The sequence below is a fragment of the Canis lupus genome, chromosome 24 (genome assembly GCF_048164855.1).
Source record: "Canis lupus baileyi chromosome 24, mCanLup2.hap1, whole genome shotgun sequence".
Lineage (NCBI taxonomy): Eukaryota > Metazoa > Chordata > Mammalia > Carnivora > Canidae > Canis > Canis lupus.
The window spans coordinates 41,880,405-41,894,615 of record NC_132861.1 but is presented as its reverse complement, the minus strand read 5'-3'; the positions used below and the strand labels follow the sequence as shown (position 1 = coordinate 41,894,615).

The 14,211-nt window shown below is 38.6% G+C and overlaps 1 protein-coding gene across 1 annotated transcript in view; it reads right to left on the bottom strand.

Annotated features, from left to right (window-relative positions):
- Positions 1–597: 597 nt before the first annotated feature.
- COL4A3 (collagen type IV alpha 3 chain) overlaps positions 598–14,211 on the bottom strand; it is a 130,559-nt gene continuing 116,945 nt past the window's right edge. Inside the window, exons 45-52 of the mRNA XM_072796482.1 lie at positions 11,575–11,646; positions 11,362–11,487; positions 10,422–10,520; positions 7,369–7,581; positions 6,138–6,315; positions 5,677–5,791; positions 4,297–4,469; positions 598–3,709 (exon numbers count right to left, since the gene is read on the bottom strand). Of these exons, the coding sequence (XP_072652583.1) occupies positions 3,625–3,709; positions 4,297–4,469; positions 5,677–5,791; positions 6,138–6,315; positions 7,369–7,581; positions 10,422–10,520; positions 11,362–11,487; positions 11,575–11,646 (1,061 nt within the window). The 3' untranslated portion in view covers positions 598–3,624. The remainder of the gene's footprint in view (positions 3,710–4,296; positions 4,470–5,676; positions 5,792–6,137; positions 6,316–7,368; positions 7,582–10,421; positions 10,521–11,361; positions 11,488–11,574; positions 11,647–14,211) is intronic.

The window sequence follows — 14,211 nt, the reverse complement described above, 5'->3', positions numbered from 1 at the left end:
ATCCATGGGATGCCCAGGTGGCTCAGCAGTTGAGCGTCTGCCTTTGGCTCAGGGCATTATCCCGTGATCCAGGGGGTCCTGGTATCAAGTCCTGCATCAGGCTCCCTTTGAGGAGCCTGGGATTGAGTCCCACATTGGGCTCCCTGCATGGAGCCTGCTTCTCCCTCTGCCTATGTCTGCCTCTCTCTGTGTCTCTCAAGAAAAATACATAAAATCTTAAAAAAAAAAAAAAAAAAAAAAAAGAACAGCTGTATCCAGAACTGGTAAAAGCATAAAGAGATGGGTGTTTTCATTGTTGATACAGCTGGAAATTCTAACAACCTTCTGTATTTTTGTATGTATATCAAAGACCTAGTATCATGTGGGTCCTCTGATTCTATAATGTTCCTTCTAGAGATTGATCTTGAGGAAATAACTGGAAAATGTGAAATGAAACATGTATAATACGTCCATAATAAAACTAAAGTGTCCATCAATTGGGGATTCACTGACTTAACATAGTAAATCCATGCAGTGGACTGTGGTATAAATAATGATTAGTTCTTGTCTATTGATGTGAAAAAATATCCATAGAGTATTAAGTTAAAAAAAATCTGGTTACAAAACAGCATGTTTTTATTTCCATTTTTGTTTAAAAACATATTTACACAGGAAAACTCTGGAAGAGCATATACGTTAAATATCTTGGGTGAGGGTGACAGATCATGGCAATTTTTATATTCTTCAAAACTTTTGTATTGTCTGTTGTTTTTACAGTAAACACATATTTTTACAATTCAAAAAAAATTATTTCCATTTTGAAAAAAAAATAAGACCAGATATATTTTTTAAAATTTTATTTTTAGACAATACAATAAAATAACTTTTAGCTATAATTACAGAAATATTAGTACATTACAATATTGTAATGTTGTCAGGATATAATAATATAAAATATTCAATATATTTTTAAATATATTTCATTTGGTTATAGAGTAAACATTAAATTAAGTTTAGTTGCAGTAAGTTACATTTGCTGCATAGAAAAATCTTTGTAAGTTAAATTAGCAATAAATTTCAAATTTAGCATTATTGTAATACTTTTATAAATAAGTTACTTAGTAATGTTTACCTTGCAAAAAGAGACCGCTGAGAAATCCATTATTTTAGCACGCTGTGAAATTCCAAAGTAGAAGCCCCAATTTGAAAAGAAACAAGTTATTTACATTTTATCTACAAAGTTAAATCTTCATAATATAAGCTCTTCATAGGCATCTGGAAAGAAATGCATGGGAGCTATGTTTTAAGGCTCAGTCTTAGAGGTATGACTGACCAACTGTTAATATGGCTTCATTGGAATGTAAGGCTTTAGCATCACCTGTCTTTCTCATCGCTGCTAACAGGGCAAGAGAACACAGAGGCTTGGGTAAGCAGAGGCCAGTAAGTAATTTGGCATTAGCACCACTCTAGGGCTTTTACGTTTTAGTTAAATTAGATGACCGTAGGGTGGTTTGTGACTTTGGACTTTAAAGAGAGGCACAGATGAGCAATTATAGCCAGCTGTACCTGGTAACTGCCTGTAGAATCGGTTCTTGGCTGTTTGCCTACAGCAGTTCCTAATTTTGAGTGTGTTGGAAACCACCTGGAGGGCTTGTGAAAATGCAGATTTCTGGGCCTTACCCCTAGATTCTGATTCTGTAAGTGTGAGGTGGGCCCTAAAATTTGCATTTGTAGCAAGTTCCCAGAGGCTGTTGATGCCACTGGTCCAGGGACCACACTTTGTAAATTACTGTCCTATCGAGGGTTTGTGGCCATCCATTAGCCCCTATATGCCATTATTATACAACTGGGACAGTAGGATATTCTTAGAGCAAAAAAGTCTTTATATTAGGTGAGTCTAAGTAAATAATCTAAGTAAAATGCACTTTATAATGTTTAAATGTAAAAATGGCTTGACAGCAGTCACCTGAGCAATGAAGGATGTGAACTATGGTCACAGTCTGTGCTGGCCTTTGGGGTTACACCTTCACCTACAGAGCCACAGAGACAAAAGCAATAACCTGAATTTAAGTATCAGCACCACCAACACCACCTGGGTGGATCAAGAAACATCTTCAGAGCTTTGCCTCAGGATACCTGACCTCTGAGATCCACCAAATAGCGCTACCATCAAGTTCAAGTGGTTCTTAGTGTCTTGCAGATTTTTGTTTTCTTAATTTTGTTCCTACCTTGGCTTCTGTGATGCCTAAGAGAAACTAGATGTCCTGGCTTTCCCTGGCAGAAATCTTGTTTGTAAACCTTTATTGAGGCCTGCTGAATAATGATGATGGAGTATAAGAACAGTGACAAAGGATGAAAAGGGGGGGGAAAAGCCAGCTCACATATGTGGGAGTCTTAACGGCAACAGTTAAGTTAGTATTCTGGGATATCAGATCAGAAACATTAGTCTCTTTTTCTCCCCTTTGCTGTCTGTAATTTTGCACCGTGCCTGGGGCATGGCTTGGTGCTGAACAAAATGCTTGTTTAGTTGAATTAAGTAACCTTGGGAATGTATCAACACACTGAAAAGCAAGTCTTAAGACCTATATCTGCAAAGCTATACAATTTGTACATTAAGATTTTTACACGATTCTTTCAACATGGTTGGTGAGAACATGTAATATAAAACACATTTTTTACAAAGAGTTAGAGAAATAGGGACTAAACCTGGAAATACCTAGGTTACATGGAGTATGAATGTGTCACAGCAAAAGAAAAATAGTTTGAGCCTGATTAGTGAGCAAATGTCTTAAGCATTCTCAACATTTATAGGGATGGGGATAAAGTGCACATCAAGTAAGTAGTGTCCTTATTATTTGGGTGGGTGAACTGGTAAAAAAAAAAAAGCTAGATACATTTTAGAGTATGTGTGTAACAGCATCCTATTAAAACTAATTCATTAAGGGCAAAATTTGAATGCAAGCAGGTTACATTGCTGTGGTGAAAGGAATTCAGTGGACAAACAAAAAATCTTTTAAAAAATATGAACAAAGCCATTCAGGGAAACCCCCTTTTGGCCTTAGTCTTGGGTACATCTGAAAAAGCGCTAGAATATCCATGAACCTCAGTTCAGTTCCGGCTTCCTCAGGCCCTAGGTTACTAAACAGGTCTGAAAGTTCAGTCTGGTTCATGAGGAGCCATTACTCTACCTGCCCCAACATCTCCTTCCAGTCCCAGGGACTAAAGGGTGTGGTGGCACCATCCTAAACTAATTTAGCCTCCCTGAGTCTCAAAGACTGGAATAGAAGGGGGCAAAATCTTGGGAATCCAGTGGACCAAATAGCTCTTAACTTGTAGCATCAAACTTTATACAATCGCCATTGAGATCATGCAATTGGATACAAGTGGAATATGATTTCAGTGGTGTTTTTTGAAAAGTCTGCTGCCTTACCATGGGAAACTCTGCAAGAGCACAAGATTTAGATACCAGGATCACAGAACTGACTTAAAACAAATGCTTTGTTGTGCGGGGAAACAAATAGAAACTTTGTACTAAGTCATCACAGAACCATATTGTATGGTTAAAGGAAATCCCTAAATAAATGCATATTCTGCATCATAACTTGCTTATTTAGGACAAAAAAAGAACAGTTCTGTTTTATTTCTTCATTGTCTTCTCTTCATGCACACCCGACAGCGACTTATTATCTTTTCTAACTCCCCAGCTTTCGTAGTTGATGGAATAGGTTTTCTGAAACAAAAGCAAAAGACACAAACAAAAGATGTCATCAATGCATAGATAAAGAGGAACTACTTGGCTGGGTTTGAGCTTTATTAATAAATATTGTAGCTCACCTAAACCTTATTGTAGGAGGTATATTTCTGTAAAGGTATGTACGTCGACATTTTATGATTTAGTTGTATTTCAGCAGCAGTAAGGAAAACATAGGCTGTAATCCAAACTCACAGATCCTCTGTCATCAAAACCACCCTTACCCTTTAAATAGTCTGTCCTCCAGTACAGTTAAAAGCAGCAGATCATTTAGTGGTTTTATTCAGTAATTTGCTATAAGCTTATAGACAAATGATAAATATATTTGGTGGTGACAAAAATCACATTTTTGGGTCTTCACTGGTGCAGTAGTACAAAACCATAGCTACTTGTTGACTGGAGAGCACTTGTAAGGTGGGAGTGCCAAGCTAAACAGGATTTTGTTGGTGCAGGGAGATCTTTTAAAGGTGAGTTCATCGACACGCAGTTAAGGAAAATGTAACATAGCAATCTCTGAATAGTTCTGCATTTGGGTCATCAGATTAAACTTGACTTTGAATAGTTACCTGAACATTCTTTGGGGGTTTAACGAAGCCAACCAGAAACTGTAGGAATTTGAATAGTAGTTGCACGTTCCTCTTCCGTGACATTCTATAAACGGACTGGCTCGGAACTCTTCCAGGCAGGAGCCGGGGGAGGCCAGTGCTTGCCCAGCACCCTCAGAACCTGCACTTGTGAACTTTCACATTAAAAATATCTGGATAAGAATTCTGTGCATGGTGTTCAAATTTTCAGTGCTCTTTTTCTTTTGTAGTAAAAATATATTTTTCTTTTTTCAGTAAAAAAAAAAATCGTGTGAATTAAACTTTTATACTTCTTTACCCAGATTTGCTAATACTCGAGGTACCTTCCAAGTTGAGGATTAGTCATCAAAAATAAAGCAAAAGCTATTTCTTCTGCCTAAATGCTCCTTTTCCTTATTCAGCTAGCTTGTTTTCATAGTTCAGAAATCTGCTTAAATATAACCTCTAGGAGGCTTTCCTGGACCTCTCTTCTCTTGAACAATCTCTCTCCTTATTTTCTTCAGAGTACTAATCACCACCTGAACCCATTACTATTACGGTTATTTTGTCTTCTTGCTGGCTGTCTACCTTCACCACTAAGATAGAAGTTCCGTGACCAGCAGGAACTTTGGTTCATTGTTGGTATTCTTTTTAGTGCTTTAAACAATCCTGGCACATGGTTGATGTTCAATAAATACTTGTTGAATTAATAGCTAAATGAATGGATGTCTGCGAGTAATTAAGGGGGAATAATGTATCATATGTGATGCTGTACAAAAAAAATGAATAACCACCAACCGCATATGTGCGGCTAGCAGAATCACTGATGGTCCAGAGATTTCTTCATTTAGCACTTAACATCTGGGGAATCTTTCTTTAAAAGGCTTTTTCTCTTAGTGCCCATCTTCATATGAATGTCAAAGGGGCACAGGGTAAGGCAAAAAAGATTTTAGAGCAGATAGACTCAGGTTCAAATCCTAGTTTTACCACTGACTAGTTGTGAGACTTTGGGGTCTTCATATTTATTTATAAAACTGTAGAAGACAAAACTACCTCCAGGGTTTCCATAAGGATTATGGGCAATGTATATAAAACAGCTGCCACATTTTAAAGCAGGCATTCTATTACTAATATAGTATTACTCTTCACCTAAATGTCTTATTTAGAATTTATGGGTAAAGTCATTTTTTAAAATGCTCCATTATTTACAAAAAAAAACCTACTTTAAAAAAGTGTATTTCCAGATTTTCGAGCAAATGTTCATGGAATACTGTGCACACTAATGTCAGGCAGCATCAGTTTTGGGGGCCACATTTCACCCAGTCCAATGTAAGGTTCTAAGGGTATTCTTTACTATGAATTTGCTGTTCCTTTCCTCCTTACCATGATAAACGAAAATCCTTTCCAGAGAGAAATCCAGCCATTGGGACATGAGGGAATGTCAGTGGTTTGGCTGTGAATGGCTATGGCAATCGTAGGACCTTCACAGACAGTGCATCTGTAATGTGAAATAAAGAATATGGCAGCTGGGGCGCCTGGGGGGCTGAGTTGGTTAAGTGTCTTGCTCTTGGTTTTGGCTCAGATCATGATCTCAGAGTCATGAGATTGAGCCCCACATGGGGCTCTGAGCTCAGCATGGAGTCTGCTTGAGATTCTCTATCTCTGCCTCTCTGCCCATCCCCCCACTTGCACACTGTTTCTCTCTAAGATAAATAAATAAAATCTTAAAAAGAGAGATTATGGCAGCATCAGCACTTTCTGCCCTATATGTGCTGCCTTACGTTCCATTACAAATGAAATGATTCATCTGATCCCATCACAGAGCTAAGGGATTAGATTTTTACCTGCTAATATAAGGCTCCAGGGCCCTGCCAGTAATTGGAGCCATGTCCATTGGCATCAGAGCTGGTGTTGACAGCCAGTATGAGTAGTCATTTCGAGATGCAAAATTACAGACATTGTTGATGTTACAGAACAAGAATGGCATTGTGGTAAATCGCTGCAGGCAGCTGCCGAGAGTTCCTAATGAAACATCAGACTGAGTATCACTTTCAGTACATTAAAATTATATTGAGTAACATTACTAGGTAGAGGCTAATTAAAACAACCTATGGCAGAAATGAGATAGACAACCCCAAAAAAGTTATTTGCAGAATGTGTTATTAAAAAGTTGTGGGGAGGGGATCCCTGGGTGGCTCAGCGGTTTGGCGCCTGCCTTTGGCCCAGGGCGTGATCCTGGAGTCCCGGGATCGAGTCCCGCGTCGGGCTCCCGGCCTGGAGCCTGCTTCTCCCTCCTCCTCTGCCTCTCTCTCTCTCTATGTCTATCATAAATAAATAAATAAATAAATAAATAAATAAATAAATAAATAAATAAATAAATAAATAAAAAGTTGTGGGGATCCCTGGGTGGCTCAGTGGTTTAGCACCTGCCTTTGGCCTAGGGCATGATCCTAGAGACCCGGGATTAGGTCCCCCATTGGGCTCCCTGCATGGAGCCTGCTTCTCCTTCTGCCTGTGTCTCTGCCTCTCTCTCTGTGTGTGTCTCTCATGAATAAATAAATAAAATCTTTAAAAAAAAAATGTTGTAACAATGAGAGAAATCAAAGATCCAAGAAGTAAACAGATTCTCCTTCTCCCCCAACCCTCTTAATACTTCCGGTGACCGTTTCTCATCAGTCTGGCACTTGAGGACTGGTCGAGGTCAGTGGGGAAAATCTTTGCTTCAAAGTATTTCCAGTTATTCAAATATATGTAATAGCTAATAATTAGATAAAGCCTTAGAAAAGCTGCTACTTTTAAGATTAAAAAGCAAACGTGACTTAAGGGAAAATTGTTTGCATTGAACAGGACGAGCTAGACTAACATTCATGAGGTAGGCTCCTTCCAGAGCTGTGCATTCCAGAACGAAAACCTGACATTAGGCCCTTGTTGTTTTTTTATTTAACTCTCTTTGAAAAGTGCTGCAAGGTACTCAGGCTTGTTTGCACATCAGTGCAGAGAGAAGTACCCCCTGCTACAAAAATTGACAATCCGGGTATGGAACAAAATGAATGAAAACGAGGACGGGGACATTACCCAAGTCTTGTCCATGGGCTTGTTCATTTCCTTGTATGAAAAGAAGAGAAAAGCCACTATAGAGTGGCGCTGTCCCTTCTGGACAGGAAGGAATCACTGTGGTCTGACTATGCCTGGTGAAGATAAAGCCCCTCTTCATGGTCCCAGTTGCAGGTGGTCCAGGGTCTCCAGGTCTCCCCTTCAAGCCTGGCAGTCCATCTAATCCAGGTGGTCCTTTAAAAAATATGTTATACATGTTGTGATACAAACAAAACCTCAAATTCATTTTCTCAAAATACTAATTTAAATGCTTATGTATATCTGTTAAGCTCCTCCTTAAGGGGTCCTACAGAAGAATGGTTTACAAAATGGCCAAGTATTATTAAATGTTGTCTAGTGTCAAACAGTACTTCTTCGTCGTATAAATGTTTGTGTATATCGAGTGGTGAGTTTTTGAGATGAGGGCTTCTTTGTCTTCCGTGATGCCTCACACAGTGGCCAGCACATTTTATGTACATCTTTTGCGTGCCAATGAATGTACCTTATTTACAAAGTGGTTAAATAAGTCAAATATCTACAATTTGAAAGTCTATTCAAGTGGATAATAAAAAATGACATGTGCTTTTGATAAAGTCAGCAAACATGGAAAACAACTGAAAGTTCTTTTAAAGGTATAAACTTAGAGAAAGTTTTTAATCAATTAATATGGCATAAAACGTTTTTTTTTTTTACTGTGGTAAGAGTTAGTTTCTTTTATCTATATGAGTTTAATGCCAAATAAGTAGTTTTTATACTTTTTTTTCCTCTGCCCTAGAGTAAGTTAACACACATTTGTCACTTTCTAAATAATATACCAGAGAGCTATCCTTCTGTCCATTGTCCTGTTCTTTCTTCTTCTTTTCATCATCAGCTAGCTATTATGATTTTGGCACTGGCTTCCATCCCCCGTTAACCCCTGATCCATTTCCACTGCCTCTACACCCCAAGCACCACCCAACCCACCTTGGGTCCTAAAGAAATGCAAGAGGGTAGGTAGAGACTTGGATTTTGGGCCCATGAGTCAAAAGAGGTATTATTGTTTCCCACAAACGGCCATGCCCTGGAGTCCGGCAATGCCCCAGTGTAGTCAAGACTCAGGAGTCAATCATTTAACAATTTGTTAAAGCCCCAAGATTTTTTTTTTTTCAGTCTACCCTCTATTCCTGTCTTCCAGGGGTCTTGGCTTATTCTTTGAAATTAAAAATAGACCTATTATTAATATCTAAATTCATCAAAGTCTCATTTCTTACTTGAGTTGTCCAAAATTGTATGTTTTTAATATATCAGATAGAGGAAGATACACATTCTTCAATTTTCCCAACATCTACCCTCATTCCCAGAAAGTGTAATTGGACACAAGCTAAGGATGCCTCCAGCTGTCTGGACAGGAATTGCGATTAGATGAGCATGACAAGAACTGGAAGTGAGCTTCCATGCAAGTATGCATCATAAGGATAGTCTGCATTTCTGAGAGAGAGAGGCCAGGGCTCTCAGTTTATACCTGTGCTATTAACTCTTAGATCCTTTTATCATTCTTACGAGGCCCTATGGCATTAGGACTCATTCTATCTACTTGCTAATGATTCCCAACATGATTTGTAGGGTAGGACCCTCACTCTTGCTATGGCCCAATTCTGAAACTTGGTCAGTAAAGTTTTCAGTTAATAAAATTAATTGATAGAATTATGAATTAAGAGTTTTACATTTTGCCACTTTGGAAAACACATTTTAAGGAAAGTTGAATGATTACGTGTGTTCATGACATTGCTAAATCATGAGTGATTATGCACGATATCATAATATTATATATTTATATGCATAATTCTATTGAATTTTTTAAGATTCAAGTCTCTAGTCTTTACAGTTTTATTATAGTAGACCTGGTCATATGTCAATAAATGGGGAAATAAAAACATGTTTTTTCTTACTTTAACAAAATCAGCAATTCTAAAAAGAAGATTTTGTTATCTAGGAATTTTCTAGAAAGTCCTTTTGAAACTTTTGCAGAAGTTGATATACTTGATCCAAGTATATCAAATTGACATAATAGCTTATGTTCAGACTAAAAAAAAATATTTTTTAACAAGAGAACAAATCTATACCTTATTTTATTTATTTTTCAGTAAGTTTAAATCCTGGGGGGGCGGGGGGTACAGCAACACACAGATTCTGTAGCCAGTGGCTTTAGCAGGAAGGTTGCTTTGGAATTTGGCATGAGTAGGAGCTTGTGTGACTTACTTTCCCTCAGATGACTCAGGTTTGCCCCCAGGACTCACTGTAGTGTTCTTTACTTGGTACACATAAGCACATCTGTTGCCAAGATAAAATTTAGCTTCAGCTCCAGCATAAACACCTTCAAGCTCCAGAAGAGGTATGTGCTTCCTCTGGTTCTGGAGACCCTGCTTACAGCCAGCAAAAATGGCCTTGGACCACAGCCTTCCAGACATATTTGTCATTTTAGAAATCCTGTTCCCAGCAGGTCCCTCTTACTTCCCCTCAAAGTTCAGGGACCTTATCCCCACCCAGACTAAAATATTTAAGAGGGCCTTTTTCAGGATAACACATGAGTTGTTCACTCACTCAGGATTCAAGCATGGCATGCATGGCATAGTGGAAAGATGGCTTTCCTCAATAAAGACACTAAGTTGCTCTTCTGTTCATATCAAGATGTTCTTTTGAACTGTGTACTTAAATGCCACTACTATAAGTACTTGTTATTAGATAAGGACTCTTATAAATAATTAAAAACAGTACAGGTCTTCCCAAAAATAGAATTGGTGCTTTATTAGGTCTGTCTGTCCTAAGGCTAAAAATTTGGAGTACATTTATTTGCCCAGTTAAGAGATAGGAAGAATGGTGTATTCCAATAACTCTTCGTTTTTCGCCTTCTTCCAAATGAACGTTTTGTTCCTGGCTTTTAATGTGAACAAACTGAAAAGCAAGATGACTCTTACAGTCACATATCCGAACGAGACTTCTCCCTATATTGAAACAGTATTCCTTCAGTGAAGAGAACGAGCCAGCTCCTTATTTACCTTGCTCGCCTTTACAACCTTTGTTGCCTTTTTCTCCAATTGGCCCAGGAGTTCCTGGTATTCCATCCATGCCTGGTTTACCTCTTGGTCCACAGGGTCCTAGGCAAAAAACCCAACACTCTGTTGAATGGTTCATACAGGATAAAACGTAGGGTGGCCAACCACCCCAGTTTACCTGGGACTTCCCCAGTGTCAGCAATGAAAGTCCTACAACACTTACAGACAAGCCCGGACAGTTGGTCATCCAACCTGTTACACCCAAAACAAAAAGCCGCCCCCCCCCCACTCAAACAGAACTAGGAACATCTGAAATAACAGCAGTTTAAAATTGTGCTGCCATTTTGATTTACACTGTTCCAGAATTGGCTATTCCCTTGTACTGACCAAAGTAGTATCTCTTTTATATCCCAGGTAATTCAGGTAAACATAGAACATAACACTTCTGTTCAGAAGCCTATTAAAATGTGCCAACCCTACACAGAGGGGTTAGTTCGGTTTCCATAGACCAATACTTTGAAAAGATTTCATAAGATTAAACATACATCTGCGTTGACTACTCTTCCAAATGCTGTACAAAGTTTTAGAAAAGTATATGCATACAGAACTCAAGTTTATTCAGGCAATCATTTAGAAATAGAGCTCTAAGACTGGGAGTTGTCAGAGAAGATAGACATAATACTTGAACCTAATAAAAAACACACATACGCACCCTAACGTGTATTTGCTCAAGCTTACTGTATGCATGACAGTTTTCAGTAGATTCAAAAGGTCTTTTATTTGCTGATAAAGAGTAAAACAAGCTCACTCCTAAGACTATAAAAAAAACACTGTAATGTGTAACATTTTCTGCAAAGTTGTATTGCTCGTTTGCAAAGCAATTTCTAGAGATTTTAGTTCAACCCTTTCCTAGTAACCCACGTCAGTGCTGCCAATGCCATACCTAGGATTCCTGGTGGCCCTGGTGGCCCTGGTTCTCCTGGCATCCCCGGTCCTCCAGCACGGCCAGGTGGCCCTGGGCTTCCTGGAAGGGAGATGATCTTAACTGTGCCAGGGTCTCCACGGACACCTATGGATATGAGCAGAAGAGAATGATGGCTTCACTGATGAGTTCCCCTTTCTTCATGAGAAGCAACACAAAGGAAATAAAACTTACCAGGTGGTCCTTTTGGCCCAATTTGCCCTGGAGGTCCAGCTGGTCCCGGAAATCCTGGGTTACCCTTCTCTCCTTAAAAAAAAAAAAGGGAAAAAAAAAGATGATTTGATTCCACTTAGAACACTGGATTCCCTATCTCTTCAGGTTTATGGTCAACTGGAAGGATATACCTCGGATTTAGAACCAGAGGAGCTGTGACAATGACTACAACTTTTGATATTTTATTTGAACCCAATCAGTCATGTTTAACGTCTTTTAAAAAATATATTCAAGAAATAGGCATTAAGATTTTGTAGTTTAGTACTGAAGGGGAAGAATTCCTAAGAGTTCACTTTTTAAATCCAGAAACCAATTCAATTGAATATTTAATTTAAAGTATGAAGTAACAATAAAACCTATTTTAGTGCTTATATCGACTGTCACAGTCATATACTTTCTTGGCTTGTTATTCTAGCTTCATTAAGAGCCTGTTATGTTGGGAACTCTCATGGATGCATCTAGAATATCTGCTTTCATGTAAACTATCAAAATGGTATGATTTCTCTTCCAAATAGTCTTTGACATGAGTAAAAGTTTACCAAGAATCATTGATTTGGAGAAATACTTTAAAAAATCCTGAAATATTATAAATATTATATCTGATCACTTAGAAATATTTTAATACTGAATATGGTGTTCATAGAAGAGGTACAAGGGGCACCTGGGTGGCTCAGTTGGTTAAGCATCGGACTTAGCTTCAATTCATGATCCTGGGTCCTGGAATGGAGCCATGTATCAGGCTATTCACTAAGTGGGGAGTCTGCTTCTCCCTCTCCCTCTTGCTTTGCTCCCCGCCCCCGCTTGTGCACGCTCTCTTTCTCTCTCAAATAAAAGCTTTTTTAAAAACAGAAGAAATAGGGGATCCCAGGGTGCCTCAGTGGTTTAGCGCCACCTTCAGCCCAGAGCGTGATCCTGGAGTCCTGGGATGAGTCCCATGTCGGGCTCCCTGCATGGAGCCTGCTTCTCCCTCCTCCTGTGTCTCTGCCTCTTTCTCTCTCTGTCTCTCTCATGAATAAATAAATAAAATCTTAAAAAAAAAAAAAAACAGAAGAAATAAAATCATCATAGTGCTAAAAGTTAACTGGAAACTATAAATTATCCACTTGGTATCAGAACTTGAGGAAGATGTCCATATTTGTTTATATACATCAGAAGAAGCCTAAGCATTTTTCCTTTTGGGGATTAAAAGTCCAAATAAGGAAGTGCAAACTTGTCAGTAGTGCCAGCTGATAGATGGTGTTATTCTGAAATTTAAGAGGAATGTGTTTCATGGAACATATTTCAAAAGAACTGATTTTATGAATGTCCCATCTAAATACCTCTAAATATTTCACCAGAACTTTTTTGTTTAGTGGCGCCTTTATATAACTTCTTTTTTGAAGGTTTTATTTATTCATTTGAGAGAGACAGGGCAGAGGGAGGGGGAGAGGCAGGGGTGGGGTAAGGGGCGGGGGAGAGGGAGAGGGAGAAGCAGGCTCCCTGCAGACCTCCTTGCTCTCTCCCAGAAGCAGAGCTCGAGGCAGGTCTGGATCCCAGGACCCAGAGATCCTGACCTGAGCCAAAGTCAGACACTTAACTATCTGAGTCACCCAAGCGCCCTGAGCCTTTATAGAATTTTTTTACAATCTCACATATCCTTGTTCTGAGAGGTGGGGTGTAACAGGTGGGATGCGCTTCCCAGGCTACCTGCCAGTGTTCACCCTCCCCCACAATGTCTAGTGGGAATCCTCAGAATCATTTGCTCTGATTTATTCTTAACTAACTTGTTCCTGAATAGTCAGTGATTCAGGAAGGATCCTGAAAGCATTGAGAAAGGCTCTCTTTCAACTCTACATTGTTCTGTCTTGCACCTGGAAAAGGTTTTCCTTTGTGAAAATGTGGCTTTGTTCCCTTTGGCTACACACGCACTATTTAGCACCTGTGTTGTCTATAGTAATAGATTCCTTGCTGACAAAAGCAATGCAGAAGATTTAATCAGTGAAGACAACAAATACAGTATTCAAAACCTTATTTAAGGTTCATAGCATCCTTATGGGAGATGGGAAAATTATTTTCTGAAACCTGAAGTTTACATTTATGTGGACGAAAATTTTAAACTTAAAACCCCACAAAGTATAGTTCTCTTCTGATTAAAACACAATACATGTGCCCAAACAACAAATACCTAAATCCACATATAAAAATTTACTTACCCTCCCCCATTCATAGTTTGGTAAATACTCATTTAGGTTTTCAGCTTTTTAAAATTATAACACATACGCAAGTTAAAACAAGCAAATTCAAAGAAATACTATTGATATTGATGTAGTTGCCCATTCCTAACCCAAAATATGTCAGTATTCTCAAAGGTAACCACTTTAAACTGTTTTATTTATTTTATTTGTTTTACTTATTTATTTTTATTTATTCTATCCTTAACGTATGGATTTAATTTTTAAGATCTCTGAGTTTGGGTGCTGGTGGTCTTCCTTCTTCACTTATAATAACCAAGGTCCTATTTGCACCCCAACTGTCCATGGTGACCAGAGTTTTTCAGTAATCATTTGCATGCCCTAAAATATAAATCACAGTCATTGTCTTTGCATCCAAAGAGTGGAC